The 24,862-nt window shown below is 33.8% G+C and overlaps 1 protein-coding gene across 2 annotated transcripts in view; it reads left to right on the forward strand.

Annotated features, from left to right (window-relative positions):
- The window catches only part of LOC132704572 (dachshund homolog 2), a 349,768-nt gene that overhangs the window by 169,461 nt on the left and 155,445 nt on the right, over window positions 1-24,862 (forward strand). For both annotated transcript variants that reach the window (XM_060674652.1, XM_060674653.1), the window contains exons 5-6: window positions 20,221-20,300; window positions 23,870-24,073. In XM_060674652.1, coding sequence (XP_060530635.1) covers window positions 20,221-20,300; window positions 23,870-24,073 — 284 coding nt within the window. The remainder of the gene's footprint in view (window positions 1-20,220; window positions 20,301-23,869; window positions 24,074-24,862) is intronic.

Genomic DNA, 24,862 nt, shown 5'->3' on the forward strand with positions numbered 1-24,862 from the left:
TATGTCAATTCTGACGGTCATGTCGATGAAAGTATTCGTGTCGTTATGCGAAAATGTATCCAAAACTAACGGTCGTAGAAAAAGTATAATATGCAAGTGAAAGTGCGGTAAACGGCATTTGACTCACGAGTTTATTTGACACGAGCGGAGCGAGCGAAGTGCCTCCGATTCGTGGGAAACGAAACTGACGTGGTAAAGCGACGCTTCCCGCAGGCTAGATCTGTGCGTAATTAGTTATTTTACAGACGGGAGTTGAAAAACTTTTTAAATCATTCGTTTATTAAACACTCGCTCCGCTGTGCTTCGCTGGTGCCAAATAAACTAGTGACTCAAATGCCGTTTACCGTACTTTTTACGTAATGGGCATTTTAGTAATTATTACGGAGGTTATGCGACTATTGGATTTTCTTCACATGTTCATTTAATTCAGTCTTTCAGTTATTCACTCTATCTAAATCATTTTGCGATTGTGTGACATAACAAATGTACAACGTGGAATCTTCTGGATCTCGGTTATGGTCGTCAGTTGAGAAAAAAGCGAAAAATAAAAGAAAGAAAGCACTGCCATCAGCGTATCAAAATTCTACGCGGCGCAATCCAAGAATGCAATATTAAGATTAATTAACTCGGGAGTTTCGTTTCTCTTATCGCCCGAAATGGCGAAACAGAATCAGCCGACAGTCCTATTCAAACAAAACAGGAGTCATCATACTGTTTGCCGAAAGGGATCGTCGGGGAGGTTAATCACCCCCGGTCCGGATCTGGACGAAATTAGCGGCAAATCTTATTCCGCCCCGGTCCAATATCATTAATTTCAATGCGAATCTGCAAACGTCACGCCGAGTTTAAGGTTCTGGTTTGTTTGAGGGGGGCAGAATTATGCTAGCGTTTTCGCATGCTTTGAAAATCTAAATAAATTTCGTAAGCTCACCTCTACAGGGTGTCCCATAAATGATCTCTAATAGACCAAGAGACCAAGTACATGTAAGAAGATTTTATCAGTAAATGCGTCTATAATAAGTTTCAAACAATTAAATTTTTCACAATTATTTTATTACTTTATGACAGTTGTTTCGACAACACCCTGCCTTCATCATATACAAAATATGACAATAATTAGATTCTTCACTAGCGGTGTAGGGTTATAAATTTAAATTTAACAACGGAGTCGCATTTAAATCCAATTGGCCATAGCTTCCAACAAATTTAATTTTTTGCTTTTTGTTTCATTATGTAAAACATCAAAATTATCGTCAAACTTGAGTATTTCTGAATTTAAATGAATGGCATAGTTAGAATTTGAATTTTTATTCTAATACGCCGTTTATGTTCGTTAATAGCTAATAATATTTAATTAGTTTTATTGGTTCTTAAAAATTCTCCAATGGTGTTTTCTATGTTCTATTATATATTTTATTGTTTTATAAATTTTGGGTTCGGTATTTAATATGGGATAGATAGAGTTTCGAGTTATTTGAAACTGTTTTTTAGTTATAATCTTATCTATCAAAGAGGGTGCGTAACCTTTGTTAGATGCTATTTGTTTTATAATATTTAATTCTTTTTCAGAAATTTCTTTGGAAAATGGTATATTCGTAGTCTGTAGATCAAAAAATAAAAGGCGGCCATTTTGTGTGGGTGAGGGTGATTTGAGTTATTATGAATTACTATGTAAGTGTGTGAGGGTTTATGGTAAATGGAAAAATCTAATTTGTTCTGTAATTTGGTTATAGTTAAGTCAGAAAGTTTAAAGAGTTATTTAGTTCCGTCCCTATGGTAAATTTTGTACCCTTATGTATTGAGTTAATTTGGTTCAAAAAGGACTGCAGTTGTCTTCCCGTTCCAGTGAAATAAGCAAAAACATCATCTACGTATCTACATCATCAAATAAATGTTTTAATAAGAAGATGTTTATGTATGATAGTGGACTCAGCGGGTTTCCCATAATTAATCCTTCTTTAGCAATATAAAATTGACCATTAAATTCAAAATAATTTTGGTCTAAACAAATTATTAAACTATCTAACAAGTCTTGTTTTATGTTGGGTTGGTTTGTTGTTAAATGACTGGGAAAAATACCTTAACCTCCAAAATTAGGTATGTAGTTTCTTTTGTAACACCAGTTAAACTTTTAACAAGTTGCCTTTATCAAAAATTTGTCCGAACTAATCAACAAGGTTAAAGACATTAAAATTCCTTCTAAGGCAATTCTAGTTTCCTTTGACGTCCAAAATCTATTTTTCCACCGATTGACTTAATAAACATCATAGACAATATTCTTATTGAGAGACAATTTAATTGTGTTAAATGGATTTTCATCAAGTAAAAGCTACCTCAGCTCAATCATTTTAAAACCTTAACTGGAAAACACATTGTGAATGTCTAACACTCACAGTAAACTCTCAAACTTATGTACTGAGATAATTAAAATCAGTTCTAAAAATCGTACAGCCAATTCAGATTGATTTTGATTGGTTATGTTCGCTTGCTGAAAAACCAAAAAACCGTAGCTGCAAAAAGAATTGTAAAGGAATTGAATGTACCGTCGTTATTTTTGTATAAAGTTTTTTAATTTGTTTTTAGTACTTACGTATATTTATTATGTATTATATGTATTTATTATACGTATTTATTATCGAGTGAAATATTTTATCTTTAGAGTTCGCTTTCTAACGCACTTGATCGCCCAAAAAATTACTAAACAATATCTTATTTAATTTTGGTTTGGTTGTCAACAACGTTCCTACTCTGTAGACATTTTAAGTCGTCATCAAAATCGGCAACAATATTTAACGAGAAAGCCAAGATCCTTCCTCCCTGCTAATCTAATATTATAATTGTATATAACGGAATGGTGTGTCTTGTTAACAAATACCGAGTCCTTAGTTAGGGGGAGCGGCAGGTATCGAGGAAAGTTCCTCCGGGATACATCGAAAGCTCATTTCCGGATGCAGAGGTAGCGGAGCTCCAAGCAATTAGCGAAAGAAACTGCCCCCCAGAAAGTGTGTTGTTCTTTTGGAGTTGGCGGAGTTAGGCCGGATTAAAACATTACCGTGATGCGGATTGAATTATAGCAATTATAAAAGCGAGAAATTTTAGAATAAGGAGTTTTGCAGATGGGGGAACTCAGTGGCCCTATATAGGCTTTTCGATTTGTTTTTTATTAATTTCCTGTTTTATTCATTATTAAACGTCACCTCCCGGCAGCAAGAAAAATGTTTAATTTTTTTAGTTTTGGTTAGTTAGCTAGTTAAAAAATTAATTCTTTCTGTCTTATGGTCAAACACTTTAATAGTAAGTTAATGGCAGATAAGTGTAATATTTTTTACTTATTTAATTTTTTTACCTATTTATATATATTTTTTGGAGGTGAACCGTTTGTTTATGAAATCCTTTCAATGATTGACTATTTACAAATCTTCTTCTACATTGGTTGTTGTCCTGTTGGCTACCTCGGAGCTTAATTGAAGTTTCGGTTAACTCAGCGAGGCAGGAGGAATCCAGCATATTTGTAAATAGCATTACGGCAGCCCGTGGAAAATTATTTCAATGGTTTGTCTACAACTCATCCAGTTATTACATAAATTTAATTATTTTTTAGTAAATACTATATGATTAAATTAATTCCATTTATGGCATTTGTATGGCTTGATAATGTATATTTGTGCCTATTATGTTGCTTTTATTTACCTATAAATTTTAGTTGTCACAAGAATTGAAAAAGATTTTTTTTTCTAAATTGCGTGCATTTGTATATTTACATATTGATGCAAATAAGTACGTATGAAGAACAATTGTATTCAAATGTTAAAGATGACTTAATTATTTTCAATTTTTAAGTATATCAATTTGTATGCAATTCTTTGGGATGTTTTTCCACAATGTTTTTTTTACAAATATTTGAAGAAAATACTGTTTTATCATCATTAAAACTATATCGGTCAATAAAGCACTTGAAGAATGAGAATAAAGACAATGAGAAACTAAGACAAGAACCTCCATTAATATTATTTATTATAAAAATAGCTAAGTGTGAGTTAAATAAATCATACATATCCTATTAATGCAATAAACGAAATTCTTAAAAGGGCAATTCTATTAATATTAAGACCGCTGTTCGGGTTTCTTTGCATTTTGGGTCAGAAGAGAAAATTAAGCATTTATATTAATTTGTTTCTAAAACGATTTTGCTTTAAAAGCGAAATGTGCCGACAAGCGGCATTTCCTCTTCCTTAATTTTTATTTTATTATCTGAATAATTAATTCTCTGTAGTATATGTGCATTTTTCTCACAACGCCGCATTAACAATCGCGTTTAAAACCTACAACGTATGTGAAACTGAGTTGAGCACTCCTTAAGTTTATTAAATTAGTTGTAAAAGACTATAGTCGCATCGTTTGTTTACGACCATGACAAAATTCGAAACAACTTCTTTTAAGTAGTAAGCGACATTTTATAGTTATTACAAAAAAATAGTTTAAATTCCGTTTATGAATTGCGTTATTAAATCTTCTCATCTTCCATATGCTGATGAAGTTATTTCGAATTTTTTTTACGTAATTCCGGTACACATGGGCGATTATAAAATTTTATCGGCATTCACTATTATGGCGCTCTTCATTTTTCTTCGATAGAGAGAAATTGTTGAATTCCAAATTCCCTTGGAGTAGGACAGATTTTTATTTAAGTGGTTGGTTTGGTTTTCATTCGATAATAGGATATTATGCAACAAGTTTTTCAACGGGTGAGATACTATACAAAATACCATTAGTTGCTAAAATCTACCAAAAATATCGCAATGCTCCCAAACTTGATGTCCCAAGTGTTTATAAATCTGACGTTAAAGTGACACCATGCTCACGCCGGATCAGTGCTTAATTAGGTTGGGATGGGAGTAGAAAAAAAAATAGAGATAAAATATGGTGCAATCCAAGGAAGGACACCTCTCCTCCCTCTCGGCGATTCCCTTCACCATAATGCGGCGCAGTTCGTGTTTAGAATTGTTTGCGTCAAAATTACTTCCTAACTGTTGGTATATGTTATATAATTAATATCTAAATTTAACGATCCTCGTAGTTCCTACAATTTCCGAGAGCCCAATAGTTGAGGGTATGGAATTTGGAACATCATGTTCTCCACGAACGTGAATCCATTGGTACATTTCATCTACAAAATTCTCTCCCACATTATCTTTTTTGAATTTCGCGCGATTTTGCACAACCAATTTCAAATTTTGCTTAGCTTCTCACCCCCCTCATGGACCTAAACTAAATTAAAAGTTTCTTGTACCATTAGAATCTCTGAATTTTAAGTAATTTTGGCGAATCAATTTGAAATGTTGCGCTGCTTCTTGGGGAAGGTGCGCAACCTTCAGAACCTTCCCCAGGAAATTGACCAAAATTTCAAATTGTGCAATATTCAAAGCATATAATATGGGTGAGTTGATGTCCGAAGTGTTTATAGGCCTGACGTTAAAGTGACACCCTGCGCACGCCCGATCAGTACATAATTAGGTGGGGATGGGGATGTAAAAAACATAATAGAGATAAAATATGGTTCAACTCAAGGTGGTTAGATAACGGAAGGACACCTCTCCTTATCCCTTCTCTAGAAGACCCCTTCTGAAATACTCATACTCCTTTTTTTGTAGGAGGTTATTATATAGTACTAAGTTAACTTATCGAACTAGTTTGTGATACAAATATTATCTACATCAGACTCGTACTTCTTTAAAACATGAATTTTTTTTTAAGTTTGGAAATAATGTAAAGTAATGTACCAAGCGTCTAGCTCAGTTTTTATTTTATTCGGGGTTCATTTATTATATATTTATATTTATTAGTTTGGCGACCACTATGGCAAATTCGTTCCAGCTAGGTGCGGTAGATCCCTCAAAAAATATCGACTTCAGTTCGAGATAGTTTTTTTTGTCGTTATTGTTATTAAAAGCTATTTCAATCTTTCCTCCAAACAATCTAAGGAAAACTCCTCAATTTTGTTAGTTTTGATTAATTCGAGTACAAAAAGGAAAATCAAACTAATTAAATTAATCGATTTTCAATTTCACTAGTTTTGCAAGTAAGTGTTTTGCGTCAAAATATGAAAAATATTTTTGCAAAAGTAACATTGTGGGACTACCAAGGTTAAACTGACAACCCCGCTTATTGCAGAGCGCCAAGCAAAACCAGTTAGTCATTTGTCAACGCTCCTGCAGCGATCACGGTAGTCACAGCTGCGAAATACACGGGATGCCGCATTTTAATTCACTTATTGAACATATTTTTTGGCCGTCGCGGGAGAGACATTTTAAAAATCATCAGCTTGTCTACGTCGGTTTCTTCCCCCTAAAAATAATGCGCAATAAAAAAAGTTTCCAAGCGGGAAACAAATTTCCTTGGCGAATTTTTCCTTGATGTTTATTGAACGCGAAACATCTTCCGTCACCGCGTGAATAGTATACGATTCGCTCTTTTCTTCATTTTCATTTTTCTTCAACTATCTTTGAAATATTATCTCAAAGTTCAGATACTACTCGGAGTATTTATACAATGTATGGTGAGTATATCGTGTTGGCTTCTGACAATATTTATCGTAATAATAAAACTCTGAAGATTAAATATAATATTACGATTTATTTGGGTGGAATAAAATCACATTAGTACTAGTAGAAAATACTAAATAAAATATATTAAATATATACAAGTTGTCATTAATTACAATTATAAAAATTCCCCCTCGCCGCCCTCACGGACCTAAACCAAATTAAAACTCTCTTGTACCATTAGAATTTCTAATTTTGCCCAATCAATTTCAAATGTTACCCAGCTTCTCGGGGAAGGTGCGCAACATTCATAATCTTCCCCAGGAAGATGACCAATATTTCAAATTGGTTGTGCAATATTCAAAGTATATTATGTGGGTGAGCACAAGACTCTTTTTGTTGATCAGAGGAGGAAACAAATGCTCTCAAAAATTCGTTGCTACGCTTTATTTAGATATTGGTTATAGTGACATCGAATAGACGGGGTGTCCAGCATAAGATGTTGTACCTGAGGATATTGGATGCTGTAAGAGACACAGCATCGGCTTGACATAAATGTGGTACACATGGTTGAAAAGCAGTTTTAAAGAGCGTTTTAAAATTGTTTAAATTCAATATGGCGCCCATAAGAAAAACAAAAGTTGACTTCGGCCATACGCAACAACCAAAATTTTTTTACGCCATTTTTAGCATCGCCGTAACCTTTTACCCACATCCTGAAAATCTGAATATTTCAGCTTTTAGTACATAAGGGTAGTTAAAATAGAACAAAGCTAGATTATTTTTTGGCATATACATACTCTACTTTTCTTCCATTTAAGCGACGCTGTATCTCTTACAGTTGCATTTATGAACGCTCAGCTTCTTCAGAGCGACCTTAGTAATGTCAGTTCGTGGTGCAGAGAAAATAGTCTGTATTTTTAGTTTTAGTATTACTTTTTCTCGCTTAACTAACACCCTTCAAAATAGATATACTATTAACAATACAACGATAGGGTGTGTCACGAAAGTTAGGGTCCTTGGAGTCATCTTTGACAGTAAACTGACCTTTTTGGATCAGCTGGAGGATATTGTTAACAAGGGCATGAGAGGCCTGGGTTTTATTACCCGTAATAGTACACTGCTCTCATCCGACTGTTTTAAAACCCTTTATTGGTCCTTAGTTAGATCTGCACTGGAGTATGCATCAGTAGTGTGGTCTCCACATTACAGATGTCAATTCAATTATGTTCAATCAATTATGTTCTGGTATGTGAGCCTTTTGGGATAGATAGTCTGGAAATTAGAACCTACTCCGATATATTGACGTTTTATAAAATTTTGAACGGTGTATATAACTGTCCAGCTCTCCTCCAATCCATTGATTTTAACATCTAGCTTCCCAATCAGAGCTTCCCAATGTTTTGTATTCCTTTTCATCACGCCAACTATGGCTATTTTCCTCCTTTAACTCGAACCTTGAGGTTATTTAACAGTTGCTCTCTTGATCCCGTTGCTGGCGGTCTTCGACTATTTAAGACATAATTAAAACAGGTGGTTGAATTTAGTTGTAACTAGTGTGATAGTGTTTGTTTACTGTTTCTTACTGTTTTTGTGTTTTTATATGTTTTATATGATTATTTAGAAAGCTTGTTATCTAAGTTGTTGTAAATAAATAAATAAATGTACATCATCATACTGGACACCCTGTATGTTGGGGGAGGGGAGACTTCACGAATCCGAATTTTACTTATTCGTTATGCATTAATATATATCTTTTTTAAATCCGCAAACTTTAATAAAAATTTCAATTTATCAGATTAAAGATTTTAATTTTAATCATCATTTAAAATTTAATTTAAAATTGCATAATGCTTAGGCGATATCAACATATTAACATTCGATTCAGATAAGATATTAAAAGACGGCAGTATCCATTTCAAATTCTCAACTTAATGCTGTTCTTTTGATGCAATTTGAAGTCGAAAAAATAGGATCCACCTTGGCACTTCTTCTCGTCTTTCTTCTCCTCGTCAGTAACTAGAAAAAATGGGAAGAAATAGAAGTGCTATCCTATAGTCTTCACCCTTAACCCTGGCATTTTCCATGCTAATTAAAGCAAAAAAAGGGTAGTCAGTTTCATTGCCGTGCTAGATTTGAAATCAATTTTTAATTTACTCGCGACGCCGACAAAGCTGAGTGACACTAAACAAGGTCTCGGATCTAATTCCGAGGCGTACACATAAAAGGAATTAGCTTAGAAATGGCGTCTAATTTAGAATCAAAACTCGCTCAGAATTGCACGGAGGGAATAATTGGATCTGCGAGAGTGTATTAAGACCTCTTAACGCCGTTTCGAATAGATTCTTATCGTCCCGGGAATGGCTTTAACCCTATTTTGATTAGCCCTTTATCTTAGACAAGTTCTATTGTAAGATTCAACTTTATGTTGACGTTTCACTTGTACGGTCAATTACGCGGCCATTAGGCTCCCAAGGTGGAGATAGAGCAGCGGTGGAATTGGAAATTTGCGTCGCTGGATAGAAATGAAATTAAACAATGGTCTCGCGTATTCCAAGCAAAACAAACTGTGAAACGACAAAGCGGCTAGTTGCGAGCGTGTCATATATCGTTTCCTCATTGTTCTTCCTAATTACGTAATATTTAAAAGTCTGTCGGTGATTAACTGCAAGTGTAATAATGAAAAAAAAATAATTACAAAATATACCTTTCCGTGTTTTTAATTGCGTTCTGGGAATTTCTGTAATTGCTCAAAAATGTTAAACTGTCAGTTTAGAAATGGAAAAACAGCAATTTATTTGATTCTATGTTATTAATTTGCGTGGTTGAAACTGAAAACAAAGTCGTTCAAAGTTAAACTTGCAAAATTTTGCATTTAGGATGATTTGGTGGAATTAGGATGTTGAAGAGATAGGTAAGGAGTAAATTGTCAACTCTAAAGGCTTTCGCTGAAACGGTATTAGTGTTAGATTTGTTGCTATTTTATAAAATTGTCGTTACTCAGTTACCTTTTTTGTTAATTTGATGTAAAATGCAAAATGATTTGGAATTTATGTTCATTTTTGTTATCAAACCTCAGATGTTGGAAAATAACTAGAGTTTGCTGGTGAATGTATTGCGAGAAAGGTGCAATAGAGAAAGTTTTGCAAAGTTCTATTTTTTGCAATTGAATTGTGATTTTATCTTTTTTGGTTTTTGAGATATTTAAAAAAAACTAAAATGATTACTTTTCACGCAGAATATGCCTGTGTTATTAAATTTAATTCGGAATGTTTCGCTATTTTCTTCTGCTTTGTTTTTTCAAATAAAGACCTGGATTTTTTATACCGCACTTACTAGAAAGCTTCATTTGAGAGAGAAAAATTACTGATATATGTTGGACAAGATTAATGCACAATTAAATAGAAAGCAGTATTGATGGTATAATAGTAGTTATTATTATGCTTCTGTCTCTATAAGCAGTAAACATATGCATATATCCTTCTATATTCCAAATATCCACACATACGTAAAAAACATTTAAATAACAAAATCCCATCTAAAGATTTATATATAAAAATTATTTCAAGAAACCCACTGAGCTAACTTTTAAAATTTATTAAATTAGGTATTTATATTTGACAAAATTTGACTGGCTATAGAATTTGGTTTATCTGAAGAACGGTTTCTTGAAGAACGAAATAGTTTAGAGAATATATATGAACTACATCTAGATACAATTTCATGATAGTGTTGTTGTTGTAAAAGATTATGTTTTCTGTTTTTAATTGGAGTATCTGCAATCGGTTTTTGCAGGTAGTTGTGTAATAATTACACTGGAATCATTTTCACCTGAATCAATATATAATTCATCCAACAGAACAAGTTAACGGTTCTTACTTATTCATTGACTGAACTTATCCATTGCAGAAAACATCAACTGATGGCCATGTCATGTGAATTTCATGTGTGTACATGGTATATAAAATCTTGTAAAAATAATTTAAAAAGCTACGTGTAAATAATGAGCAACTTTATTTCAAAAATGAAAATATTTACGAATACATGAACATTTTTTGTATCGTAAACGCGCAAATTTTGCTACGTCCTCTAGGTGGAAATTCATCGAATGCTTTCTTAACTTAAAAAGTTTGCTGTGAAATCTTTATCACTCCGAACACTGAAATCTAAAGAAGATTAAGTTCTTATTTGTAGACGACTACAACAGTTAAGCTCGGAAGAAGTCAACAGGATGATTGGCGAAACGTCAGGGAATCATTTTCTTGGCGTAAAAAGTCGTTATTTCAATAAATGCAAGAAAACATTTTTTAATAAGTTCGAGTCGCGTTCACTCGAAAATTTATCAATCTCGCGCTCCCCTCGCCTCGCCGGGAGTCAACAACACGTCTATAACAGAAATGAAAATAATTAAATAATAATGAAACAAGTCGACTAGAGGGGTAATGATTACATCAAAGAAGGGTTAAACTACTGTAAAAGAAAACTGCAAGTCAGCGAAACAGTCGACAAAGTATTCACGTTTTCACCACGTCGAGTCATCTGGCCGGTTGTAGACGTAGCTTTCATCGCATTTTTGATTAGTCATAGACATAATTTAAACGAAACGTAAGGTCGATAGGAATCTGAATATGAAACGGTAGCCGTAAGTCGCTGTTATTCGATTGAATTTTGATTGTAATAAGTCGATGTTAAAATGGCTGGGCGTGCGAGTTATTTTATCAAGATAATTGCTTTCTTGCGTCCGACACGGGACGAGAGATGTGTGTTTTAATATTTTCGGTTCGATTGTGGTGGATGTGGTTTTTTTTGTGCCGACAAAAGGCTTACTAGAACGCAGAACAAAGACTTAATCAAGTGTGGTATATTAACTAAAAGTGACCGGGTGAATTTTCCGAATATCATCTTCATAACCTTGGAAGAGTGATGCTTGGCTGTGGTTGCGTGTTTTGTGATTTCGGTTTGCCACGCGGATCGGAAAGTTTTTGTCCACAAGGCTCAGGGTCTCCGAGAATAATAAGTGCACGACTACACTAAAGCCGAATTGAAAAGAAAAATGCTTAACATTTTCTTGTGGTTTCTGTTATATATAGACTGCCCTAAGAAACCATTCGTTGAAATTTTCGAAATTGTTTGCCACAATGGGATTCAATGATCACGTTATTTAGCATTTGCCTAGCCAGACACACATATATTCCCTCCTAATGCTTGAGAGATATTACACTCTGAAATACTTTTAGATAATTCATTATACAGCTTACGTACGCTACAAAAAAGTAATTTCGACTAAAACTAAAAAACCTATAAATTAAAAAAGTTATTTTTCAAAAAGTAGTGTGGATTTTAAGTTTTATGAAAAGAATTAATTTATTTATTTATAAAATTTAATGTTGTCCCCTTCAAATTAATCCCCCCAGATATAATACATTTGTGCCAACGTTTTTTGCAATTCTCGAAGCACTTCTGGTAAGCACTTTCTGGTGTAGCCTTGAGTTTTTCCAGCGATTATTGCTTTATCTCCTCAATCGTTTGAAACCTCCTTCCTTTCATGGGTTTCTTGAGTTTTAAAAAAAGGGGCCATATTTGGTGAATATGGTGGCTGAGCCATGATTACCATTTTGTTTTTGGCCAAAAAGTTAGACACAAGCAACGATGAGTGAGCAGGTGAATTATCATTTCACATAATTTCAACTCAGCATAACCCTTTATTGACAGTACGACCTTGTGGTAAGAACTCTTAATGTACTGCGCCACGAGAATCAAAGAAAACAGTAAGCAAAAGCGCTTCTGTTTCACAAAGTAAGCATGCAAACTGGCTGAAACTGTGAACATATTTTAGGGACATGTGTACCAACATTACAATTACAAAAGTGACCTTACTTTTTGAACACACCGCGTATAAATATATATCGCTAACAAACGTATAATGCTTAATATTTGTTTAGGAACCAACAGGTTATCAATTTTCAATGTAAACATGGTACTATTAAGTGTTTGAGTCTGATAAATACTTAAGGGAATAGTCGTAACATATCAACTGGACTGTAGTAGGTCTAGTTCGATATTAAAGCCCTATTTTTGAATTTTTGTAGGTTATTACTTTTGGTATTGTTCGAACTCAAGAGTCTGGACAATATCTTTGATTCAAATAAAATTTCCAATCACAATTTTAAATATCTATTCTTTTTTTCTAAATTACCTTCATTTTATTTGGACCACAGTTTTCAATTTTTCACTGCAAAACGTTTCATCTCAGGAAATTGGCGAAAAAAGAATTAGTGTGATTTGTGGTTTCGATATATGTATGTTCTCTAGATTTGAATTAAAATGTGAGATGATCTGTGATGTAAAAGAATTTTAACAGCCCACGTTTTCGCAAAGGAATATTTTTCGATCAAGATTTGTAAAATCCATTATCCATTAGTTCATGTAGTCATAAATATGTAAAAATGTTTATTTCGTGTTATGGATATGTGAAAAATTAGTTGCGAAAAATTATTCTAAACTTGCTTCTTTAAAATATTTTTAATAGTTCCACAACAACATATAAAGTAACCAATACGACTTTATAAATAAACCACAAGGGCGACTATCGTATACAAAACAAACCGAGGAAAGGCTATAACATCGGATGGGAGATATTACGTAGCCAAAAAGACCAGCCGACATGTTGACACTCTTTTCAATGTGTTAAAACAAGGGCCCAAAATTTTAATTAACACAAGATCCGGGTACTTAAATTCCCTCCCCGTCTTAGTTTCATGATCCCCCAAAATCAGGACCGCATCGCCGATACCTAAGTAATATTTCAAATCATTATGTATCTGGTTATCATAGAAATAATTAATTTGATTAATTTTAATAAGCCCCACTTTAGTCGTAAATTTACAGCGGAGGTAGTGTTTAATAAACAACATTTTTTTGCAAAACACCACGAATACATTCACTGAGTGCCTTGTGACGTGACTGTCCGAACTGACAAATGTCAAAATACCATCTAGTGTCTAGAATCTACGGAAAACATTTAATTGCTTCCAAATCCGCCAAACTCGTGACTAACTTGCACGAAACGTCTGAAGTGGTTAACGGCATACGTTTTAAAATGACACTTTGCTTTGATAAGTGGTTGGTTAGAGTAGGAGAAGAAAAATGGAATTTGATTATTTACATAACGGGGTTTTTGATAATAATGACAATGAAACTGTATTTAGCAGTATATCAGACAAGTATAGTTGAATAGTACTGCCAATGTACTTAGAGATGTGGTTTTATGTTAGTCGGTATGTGTATAAAAATAGAAATTATTTTTCATTAACCACCATTGCGTGTCCGAACGCAGTTTCGAAAATTTAAATCTATGATGGCGTTACTCGGCATTATTGAAGTTTTACAATTTTAGAATTTAGTATCCGTGATAAAATAGTAAGTAATACGATTGAATGAACACGATTTGATTCGAACCTTAATCAATAAACTTTTACTAACATTGGTATTTAGATTCCTGAATGAAACCAAATGAATTATTCGCTATATGTTAGAAAATGTTCTATCAATTTTGTTTTTTTTCTGGGACTCATCACTCAAGTAATTTGTCATTGTTTTTGAATTCTGTTAGTATTTTGGTAAACTGTTTTTGTCCGGAAAGTGACAGTAATAACATGTTATTTTATGACGTCATTAAATTTTACATTAAATTAAGGAATTCAAATTGTTTGTTAAAAATACATCTATAACCAGTTGAAATGCACAATAACAATAATAATAGTCATAGTATTAATAATAGTAGTAGTGTACATATATACAAAGTTCTGCTTCAGAACTGCTGACGTTTCGCCAATCATCCTGTTGGCTTGACTTAAACTGGCTCGCATTTTACTCTGTATCTGATTATATATTGTTTGAGGGGGCGCAGCTAAATGAGGGGCAAAAACCGACTCAGGAGAAATCCAGAAGTTTTGTAAAAAGTATTACAGTAGCCTGTGTAAGATTCTTTGAAAAATTCCGGTTCAGTGTTTTCTATGTTTTAGGTATGACAGAGAGCGAATCTCTTTAAAAAAAAAAGTATTTTTAAACCTCTCTGTTTAATAACTTTCTCTCTCTCTTTCTCCCTCTCTCCCTCTACCCCCCTCCCCTCATCCAATCTCTCATCCTTTTAAATGTCTCTGCTCAGCTCAATTATTCCTTACTGGCGTTTTAAAGAGAGAGAAGCAGAGGGTGAAAGAGGCTGTAAAAAGAGAAGACAGGCTAACACATGGTGGTGAGTTAAAAAAGTGCTGCTAATATGTAGAGAACAGCGAATTGGAAGCAGCGAAAAATACCAAAACCTGCTCTATAGTCAGGAATAGGATGCGATTAATACGGTACTGGAAGGAAATGGACATCCCAAAGGGTAACGAAAGACCCGGATTGTTTTCAGGGAAACTCCATTGACGAATACCTCAGGTTTAGCGAAATAACCGGTCCGCATATAAAGGAGTTTATATTTCAGAGTAAATTAATTGAGAAAAAGGATAGCGTTACACTTAGTTTTGCTGCTGACGTTTCAGCTAAAACAAATAGATCCCTTTCACCCATGCGACCTGCAGTTTTTTGTCAATCATCATTTTAATGGTATCCCTCCGGATCCGGTCGAATTTGTTATTGTCGGAAAATAATCGCGAGTGCTTAATTAGAAGAATCATATTTTAGAAATGAGAGTCTGCCTTAGGGGTGTCGCCTCCCGGGACGTAGCTCCGCAGAATTGATAGCGGCGGGTTGAGTAGAACTTAAAAATATATTTGTGAATTTCAAGTATTTTTTTTTATGTTAGTGTTAATATTGTCACCTTTATTGGTGAGTTATAATACCTACAAGTATTATTAGGGAATTAAATGTTTATTTTAAAACTATTCTATTTATTAAATTAAAATTATTCGGTTTTTAAAAACCGGTTCATAAAAAAAATAATAAGCGATATGTTAATGTCCATATTACGTTTTCCTGTTTGAAACAACTCGTGGAATAATATAAAGTCGGGAAAAAGCCTAACGTCTGCGAATGATGGACGGCAGTTCGGTTTCAAATTTACATAATTCAACAAAAATCCGCCACTTGAAAAGCAAAAGTCAGCACGTTTTTAAGTGGATTTAGTTTGCCTTTTCGTTTCGATTCCTGCTGTTGGGGAAGGCGGCGTGGGGCGGCTGATATTTGAACGAGGGGTGGGAACCGATTATATATGGTTACCGATGTAGAAATTTGGATCGAACTTTATATGGGAGAGCGTGATAAACTGATCGACTCTGGTATATATTTATCGCTTCACTATTTTAATCGGTTTTCCATATTCTTTTTAAGGGCAAAGGGCAGGGGGGCGGTGGCGACTATGCAAAGAGAAATTAATATGATGTGAAAAACAGCAATCAATATTTACACCAAAAAAAAGTCAACGACTATGGCATTTATTCAAGCTATTTTTTGGGGTAACCCAAACCTGGTCTATCAAGTTGATCGGGTTACAGGTCCGAAAATAAATTGAGTTGATCAGTTACACTGGGACAGCATCATACTTAACATTATTTGCAAGTTATCAAAGAGTTGGTATCAAAAGTTTATTTCAGAAGCGCTTATGGGTTGGGTTCCTGTCTAGAATATTCTATTGAGATTAGTTGCTCCATTTGGTTGGTTTCCCTGCAATGCCTTATCCCAATTGAACCGTTTTGATATTGTTCTCTAGATCTCAATTTTCTGGTTTCTCTTCAATAATTTATCCATCTGGGTAATGCATTATTATCTGATCGCCAACTCCCTATTGGTTGATAAACAGCTCCGTTTACCCCAGGCAACTATGATTTTAATTTTAATTATATTCGAAGTTTTAGTTACAACCATATTTTATTATTTTACATTTTCGCTATACAGATTATAACTAAGTACCCACTATAGCTCTAATCCGTTGCCTTGCCAATCATGTAACTATTTTTGAGCATCCAGGTCGATATCCCTATTGTTTCTTGGTGGTTATTTATTAAGTGCTCTCTACTAGAGAATTATACATAAGTGTTTCCTATTTTTAAAATGCAATATAAACACATAGATGACCACAATTTTGGCATATCCCAATAGAATTTGAGTATAAATATTTAAATGTTTCTTTTAAATTTGCGCATGATTCTTAGTGGGTGCAATGAAACAATTTTAACAACGTCATAAATTTGCTTATGGTCACAGCATTGAAGTTTTTAATTTTTTTATTCCACTCTGTGTTGTATACACACGAACACACTTTTATACGAAGTGGAAAAACTGATCGGTAAACAATATGGCAAATAAATTTTCATTGCATTTCATTCTCCATTACGTTGGTTTCTCCGAAGGTGCTCGAAAGTTTCTGTGTTCCTTTTTGTCAGGTCGGACACAACGGGTTGTCTACAATCAGCAGCAGTCATCGTTCCTAGGTGTTCGCATGGGTGTTCCACAGGGCAGTATTCTTGGTCCCTTGTTGTACACTATTTTTACTTTTAACTTCATTGGAGCCCTCCACCAATGCAATGGATGACACTCAAATTTACTGCTCATTTTTTCCTCAAGAAATAGCTACCGCGGAGGATGTCATCAATACTGATTTATCCATTTTTTTTAACATTGCAACAAATCATCTCCTAAAGCTTAACCCTAATAAATCTTCAGTAATACTCTTTGGAAATGATAATCATGTAACCCATGCAAAGTATAACATAACAATTAAACTTAATAACATAAAATTGCCACTCTCTGAGTCATGCAGAAGCTTGGGTTTCACTCTTGATTCGCAGTTACGTTTCAGAGAACATATTACTAATAAACTAAGGGTTGCCTATGCTAATTTCAAATTAATTTATGGCAATAGACATGTACTTTGTCAGGAAACTCGTAAGTTGCTGTCTGAATCACTTGTTCTGTCACAATTTAATCACTGCAGTGCTGTGTAGGGACCGTGCCTGGATGCGTCCGATCGTTACCCTGTCCAGAAGGTTCAAAACTCCTGTCTAAGGCTAATTTATGGGGTAAGGAGGAGAGATCATATGTCCCCGTACCTTGCTGCGTCGGGTTGGCTGAATATGCACCTTCAATGCAAATTACGAATGACATTCTTAAAACAAAATTACCTTTTTATCTTTAGAGAAAAATTACTCTTAACATATCAATACACAATTTGAATCTGCGTGGTAAACACCGACTAGTTATACCCCGTCACCGCAAAGAATTATTTAAAAGATCATATTCCTATAATATAGCCATTTGCATTAACTCTATTACTAATTTTGATATTAATCAGTCCAACTCGACGTTTAGGAATAATTTCAAAAAGCAGTTGTTACGTACGCATTAATATTAAGCTCTTCTACAAAACATGTGCCCCTTTCCTTTCCTTTCCTTCCCCCTCCATTTCTTCTCTTTTCTTTAGAATGATGTGTATCTACGCTTGGCGCTTTCAAATAAATTCTATGAAATGTTTTATTATTATATTTTCGCTGTTAAATCGAGGCCTGAACAGTATCTAGAACTTCTAGATGGCTGCCCTAACAAGGCCTATTGTTGACCATTATTTAACTTTGGTTATGTAATTATTTCTATGTAACTTTGATGGTTATAACAATAAATGTATTATTATTATTATTATTATTATTATTATTTGTACACTAAAAATGGAAAATACAGATTTCGGATGAAATCGTATCACCTAACAAAACGCAATTTCTTGTAACCGAATTCTGCACGCTTGTACAACACGCAAAAGGCGAAGATCGAAATTCTTTCGGAAACTTAAGAATACATTTATCAAGAAAACGAGATACGTCACCAAAAATCGCGCGGCGAAAACAGGGGAAAAGATGACTTCGAAAACTCGATCAATCATCAACGTTTTGTGCGAAATTGAAAATTTTATACGTGATAAAACATTTTTCTTTCGATGTTATTGAGTTCGACGCAGGACGTTTTGCTACTGTAATCAGCCCCGTTTTCACCCTACATTTCCATTTGCAGATAAAATGGAGACAAATACGTTTTATACATTTTGATTTTGCATGGACGATGTTGCGTAAAAAAAGCCATTTTCTAAAAATCGACTTGAAAATCCGCTGTTGATGCAATAATACCCCCGCGTCTTAATGAAAATACTTAATACTAGAAAGCAGACATCGTGGATTTTCGTGGGGCTCATCAAAGCCTTCATTTACAAACGTTAAAACGTTTAAAACAAGACGAAGGCCCCCCGTCGACATCCATTAGTGAGGACCCCCTAAATCCCTTATACAATTCTCGTGCTGTATATTGCCAATGTTCTATAATTAAAACAGATGTATATTTTTCGTAATGGAATACGCAGAGCCCTCGTTTTTCTTCCTATAAAAGCCACCGAGACTGTATGCAAGTCAAAAAACGCCCAGTGGCGTCTCTCAGCCTAGCTCGTTCCCTAAAAATAACTTGGTTAATAATTTCCTGGATAAATTATACTATCTGTAAATGATACTTTCCTTCATAAACTATAGTCTCAAAGAGAAAGTTTGAAAAGTAAAATTTCTTTGAAAAGAATCAATATTATAAATTACTTTTGTGTTGTAGGTTTTAGATATTTCATTTATGTTTAGCATTAGCCATACTTTTAAAGACAAAAATGTTACGCTTGCCTTTTTTTTCTGCAATAATTAAAAATTCTTTAGAAAAAAAATCTTTCATATTGTTCAAACCTTACGAAAATTATTTCAGCAGCTCGTTTTAGTTAAAAGTGACCATTAGCCAATAATTTTTGTATTAATCATAATGTAGTAACATCGTTGATGTTTCCCGCTTTTGCATTGTTCAATAATTACGTTAATTTTATCGAAACGGGGCTTTACTCAAAATCAGACTATAGCAAAAACAATTTAATATAGATATTTCCAAATTGAATGGATAATTTAAAAACAAATGTTGTTCGCAAAAAAAGCATTTTTGTTCGTAAAAATTTAAGTTGCTTAAAAGTTTTCATGCCAAAATTGTATATTATGCAACAAGATCTATAAACGCTACTTTAGTCATCAGTTTAAAACGTATTTCATTCTATACTTTTTCAATGACTATTAATTTTTGGGTTCATTTTTGCAAAATACAAAGTACCATCCCTGGCTAATACCTACTGAAAACATCGATTACTCCCAAACCAGTGACTAAAGTATCGCAAATTTCTAAAGTGGCTCGCGACTTTAAGTAAGAAAGCTGACGCTTTCAGCACGCATGGGTGGAGAAACTTATTTATTGGGCATAGATCGGAATAATTTTTTATTTAGTCATATGTCTGCTCAGAATCGTCTACGGTATCCAGCGAATTTGGTTGGATATTTCATCGGCAGTCATAAAGGTAACGACCAAGTGTGAACACTACGCATTTTTTCTATTATGTTTTTTAAAAGAAATTTGTTTTAATTGGCTTTGGAAAGGTCTCAAAAATGAAATCTACTGTATGGTGCAATTTAAATGTCACGTAGTTAGTAGAAGACGTTTATTACCTTATAAATTATTATACTGCGGCTGAGTTAAGCCATAATTAATACGCCTACAACATCTTGCGTTTCAATTTTGAATTTGTAAAAAGTTTAAATTAACTTCATGTGACGATATTTACGCCACTTTTTCAATGATTTTGCTAAAAACAATTAGTCAAACTTATTTCCTCCTGTTCCAGGTTAAGGGAAGAACGTTGCGATCCCGATAGACCTTTACCCCTAGATCAAAAGCCGAGGACGCTTAGTAGTCCAAGGAACGGTAAGTTTTAGAATTGTAATTATAATTTATAATTTCTTTCCTTCTATCCATTTCCTGCTTCTTCACTTTTTTTTAACCACTCATGTATAACACATTTGTGTATCCGTAGGCTGCAGGGCCCTCCTGTACATGATTATATATATATATATATATATATATATATATATATATATATATATATATATATATATATATATATACATAAATAATGAATTTTTTGCTTACGACTGAAAATTCATGATTTTGTAATTGCGCTGTATATCACATATTAATATATACAGATAACCATTACGGGTCATCTGCAGCTAACATATTTGCATTCTAAATGTTAAATTACTTCAGCAATATTAATTTTAATTGGTGTTTTTTCAACTTATAAAAATGGAAATTAATATCTCGAAAACCGATATGTTTTACAAAAATGATCTGGAAGTGGTAGCGGTGTGGAAACTAGGTAGGTGTTTCATTTAAAGAAAAACCAATTTAGTTGTTACTTTTCGGAAAAACTGCGACACTAAGAATATTTTAGTTTAGTTTTAACAAAACGTCGAATCTTCCATTGAACGTGAAACATCCTGTATACGCATATAAATTTTTTTCAATAAGAAAAAATATTTAATTTAAAAAACTAGAAAATTTGTATATAACAATACTATCATAAACTGTCATCAATATACAGGCAGATTGTTAATTTTTCATGTAAGGGCTTATGGTATGGAACGTGCGGAGCCCATATTTTTATCATCCATACTTAAGTTTTAATTCTGATAGAGATCGATGCAGCGTGTGTTAAGAAACCTTGTCTGGCTAGTAACTAAGAAATTAATACATAGAATACTGAACAATATGTACGCTACAACTCTCATACCACAAATAAAAATATTGACAACTCACATACTCACATACATTGCAGGCCACCTAAATTTGAATGAATAATTTAAAAAATATATATAAATAAACAAAGAAAACTAATTCTTGTAACTTTGGTAGATGTTGAGATCTGATAATGGGACGTTCCAAAAAGGCCACCCCGTTTGTTGAGCCCTGATATTTTGTTCCTAAATGAACTCGGCGAAAAAAAAAGTGAAATAACTCAATTCCAAAATAATTTCGCTCCATTTTCTGCCAATAAATCAGCAACAAAAAAGGGCTTTTCAGATTAATGTCCGGTCAGTTCAAAACAAGAGACCGATCTAAATCCGTTTTATTTTCTGCATATGCGTATTTAATTGTGACCCCGCTCACGGCCCTGGTAATTTATTACCCCGATGGATCGCTTCGAACCGCGTCCGAAACTCCAAATCCCACTTTTACGATCATTAATTAAACGGACATTTGAGATACAGAAATGCCACGCGGTCGATGCTCTAGGATTTCTTTATTTCTCGTAATAATTTCGGTTTCGGCGAGTGTTAGTTAAATTCGAATAAATCCTGATCAATTCATTCTCAAGTCATATAGTAACCTAAAGCTTTATATAATACATCCAGTTTCCAGATTTCGATGTTTTTTAAATACCAGACCTCTGCTACATCTTAATGACGTCTATTTCAGCTATCAAAACATCGTTCAAAAGGAGCAAATACAGATTATACATACACAAAGTAAAAAGCTAAAATTATTTATTTATAATAATTGTCTCCATATGGTAACTCTTGTAGAAGCAAAAAGAAATCATATTAAATGTTCGTGTTCTTGGAGTTTGGCAAGGACTTCTAACACAACTTCCAATTTCAAAGACTAAACAAGCCTTGGAATGTTTTTTGGAAGTTCTGTTGAGTCAAGTGTCCTTTATACTGGTAGATGAAACATAAAGCCATTACGAAAAATTGTTCTATCTATCTATGTCCAAATATCAAAAATGCTTAGCTTAGCTAGTTGCAAAGATAGTTTTCCTTATTTCAGTTTTTAAGACCTACACACCTCGAATGAATGAAATGAAAGTAATGACTGCAGCGTTACTTTCATTTAGTTTATTAGAATTTTACATGATTATAACTGTAGAACTTGACAGATAATTGTAATATTAATTATTCTAAGATCAGGTAAACAAAAACTTATATAAAAGAATAATATGAAATATTATTTTTTAAAAATATACTAGTTACAATACAATTTCATTTGTAAATTTATTTTATTCATTATGTTCCGAGTGGTCAGGAACTATAGTCGTTGTAATCCATAGAAATAATTAGTGACTGTACAGTGTTTCCTAGAATGTTATCAGCTTCCCACATTCTTTCTTCTATTTCAATCACATGTTCGACCCACTTACTCCATTTTTCACAATCCACTATCTTAAAAATAATTTTCAGTTTTGAGTTTTTTCGTAGCGAAGATTCAATTCCTTCAAAGGTTTCCACAATTTCTTCTTACCCATGGGTGGAGTGAAATCGTCCTTTTTGAGTTCAGACATTATTCTGTCCAAGCTGGGTATTTCTTTTTTTAAGTAAAACGAGTGACAGTATTTTCATCTCCATTTATAACAGTTTCTTTTCTTCCTGTACTTCTCTTTATACACGGGTTTATCCGCTTGCTTGGTTTATTTTTTCTGATAATTTTGGAAGCTATAGAAGACACTTGAGTCTTGATGTCACACAAATGAACTCAGCAAAACATAGTATAAACAAGAGTCTTGTGTTCAATTCTTTTTTTTATGTATGCACTTCGAAGATTTCTTATCAATATTACAGGAAGATTTGAAGTACATCCCGTCAGTGTATGGATCAGTGTATGTACTTTGGGTTGTCACTTAGCAAAGTAGGCTCTGATTTTAGGTCTCTGTTAGTTCTTATTTTTACATTTGAATTTTGCAACTCCGAATGTTGAGATTTTGTTGCGAAGAGTTTTGTACCTTTTGTCAATCTTTTCTCAACAATAAACTCAGAAACATTAGCTAGTTTGATGAACGCACTTTGCCAACAACTATTTTAACTACCTGTCCATCAACCTATCACCCTCGGGACCATTGACAATCCTCATAAATACAATATGGAATACAGCTAATGCAACTGAGTTTTATAGTTGAATAATGACTTATAACTCTCTCTCATTAAGACACAAATAATTGTAACAGATATTTGTTTTTATGCGTAACTGTACCCAACAAACATCGAGATCAATTTATGTTAAGCACAATTAACTTTTAATATCTACCCTTGCACGTTAGCGTCGGTCATTTACTTGTCGTAGTCAAGTTTGAATGACCTTTTCATTTGCTTCCTGAGTAACTTAACCAACTGCACCCGAGACTTTACTACTGCGTGTAGAATAGGAGATTCATAAATGAATCTCGCAGGCAATCTTGCATATTGAGAAAGCCATTTTTTTAAGCAAGCTATTTCATAAGCGATGGGATGGCCTATATTTTTATCGCATTTCTTTACCAAACCTTTGTGCATTGAAAAAACTTTATTTCCACAATCTTTCGCACGTTTCGGAAGTTTGTCATCCGCATCTTACTAGTACCTAAAATGCCAAATTTGCGATGATATTACAACATCCTGTACCTAGTCATTGGACGTGATTAGATTGCTGTTTAATATAAACAATGTTTTGTATTGTTCTAGGCTCACCAACTGATCACAGTCCCGTGCTGAATCTGTCGAAGAGCGGCGGAGGCAGCGCGGGATCTCTGGGCGATAACGATCATTCCGGTAGCGAAGCGGATGGCCCAGACGTGCCTCCTTCCCCCAGGTCGCCAAGGTCGGCCGCCGACGACGACGAAGACGATAACATATCGGACGTCGAGGACGACGATGACAAGGATCAAGGTAAAGTCTGTTCATAGATATAAGAAAGTGACTAACTGATACGAATTAAAGACCCGGGCAAGCTGGAATGAAATATGGCCGAACAGGTCCGTACTTTGCTTAGAATTTAATTATTTGGGGTTTTGTTGGGAAATATACTAAACAATATTTATTTATTTATGTTTGTATTTATGTTTAAATCTAAAATAAAATTACAAATTATTTTTATTACCTACTTAAATTACTTCATCTTATTTACATAATATATCAGTATCACTATCGCTATCGTCGCCTGTTCTAATTATTATTTGTTCTATATTATTTGCAATATATATGTTTAACAGAATTTGCCCAACTTTGTGGAGGGATATTAAAAACTTCGGTTTCTATAAGTTTGAGGACATTGGAGTTAACAAGGGGAAAACATTGTTACGACGAATGGCAGATTTCAGTTGGTGCCAAACGTGTTTAATATAATTAAATATACAGTGGTAAAACTGTATGCCCTAGATTTTTTGCATAATTATCACAGACGTATTCCTTTTGTGGGTTCTAGCTTTGTAGAACCTCAATTAATTGCTTTTTGGTATAATCTTCGTGAAAATAAATGTCGTTATTATACATGTAGTTTTTTGATTATCGCTTTTGTGTCACATGAGGACGGGGTTTTAGTCAACTGTCTACTGTGATAACTTGCATTGTCCATTACAATGACGCTATTAGGAGGAATGTTTGGAACTAGTTTGTTTTTAAACCAACTTTCAAATAAATCAGCGGTGTTGTCTTCATGATAATCCAGAGAAGAATCTT

The sequence above is a fragment of the Cylas formicarius genome, unplaced genomic scaffold (assembly GCF_029955315.1).
Source record: "Cylas formicarius isolate icCylForm1 unplaced genomic scaffold, icCylForm1.1 PGA_scaffold_7__23_contigs__length_41026272, whole genome shotgun sequence".
NCBI lineage: Eukaryota > Metazoa > Arthropoda > Insecta > Coleoptera > Brentidae > Cylas > Cylas formicarius.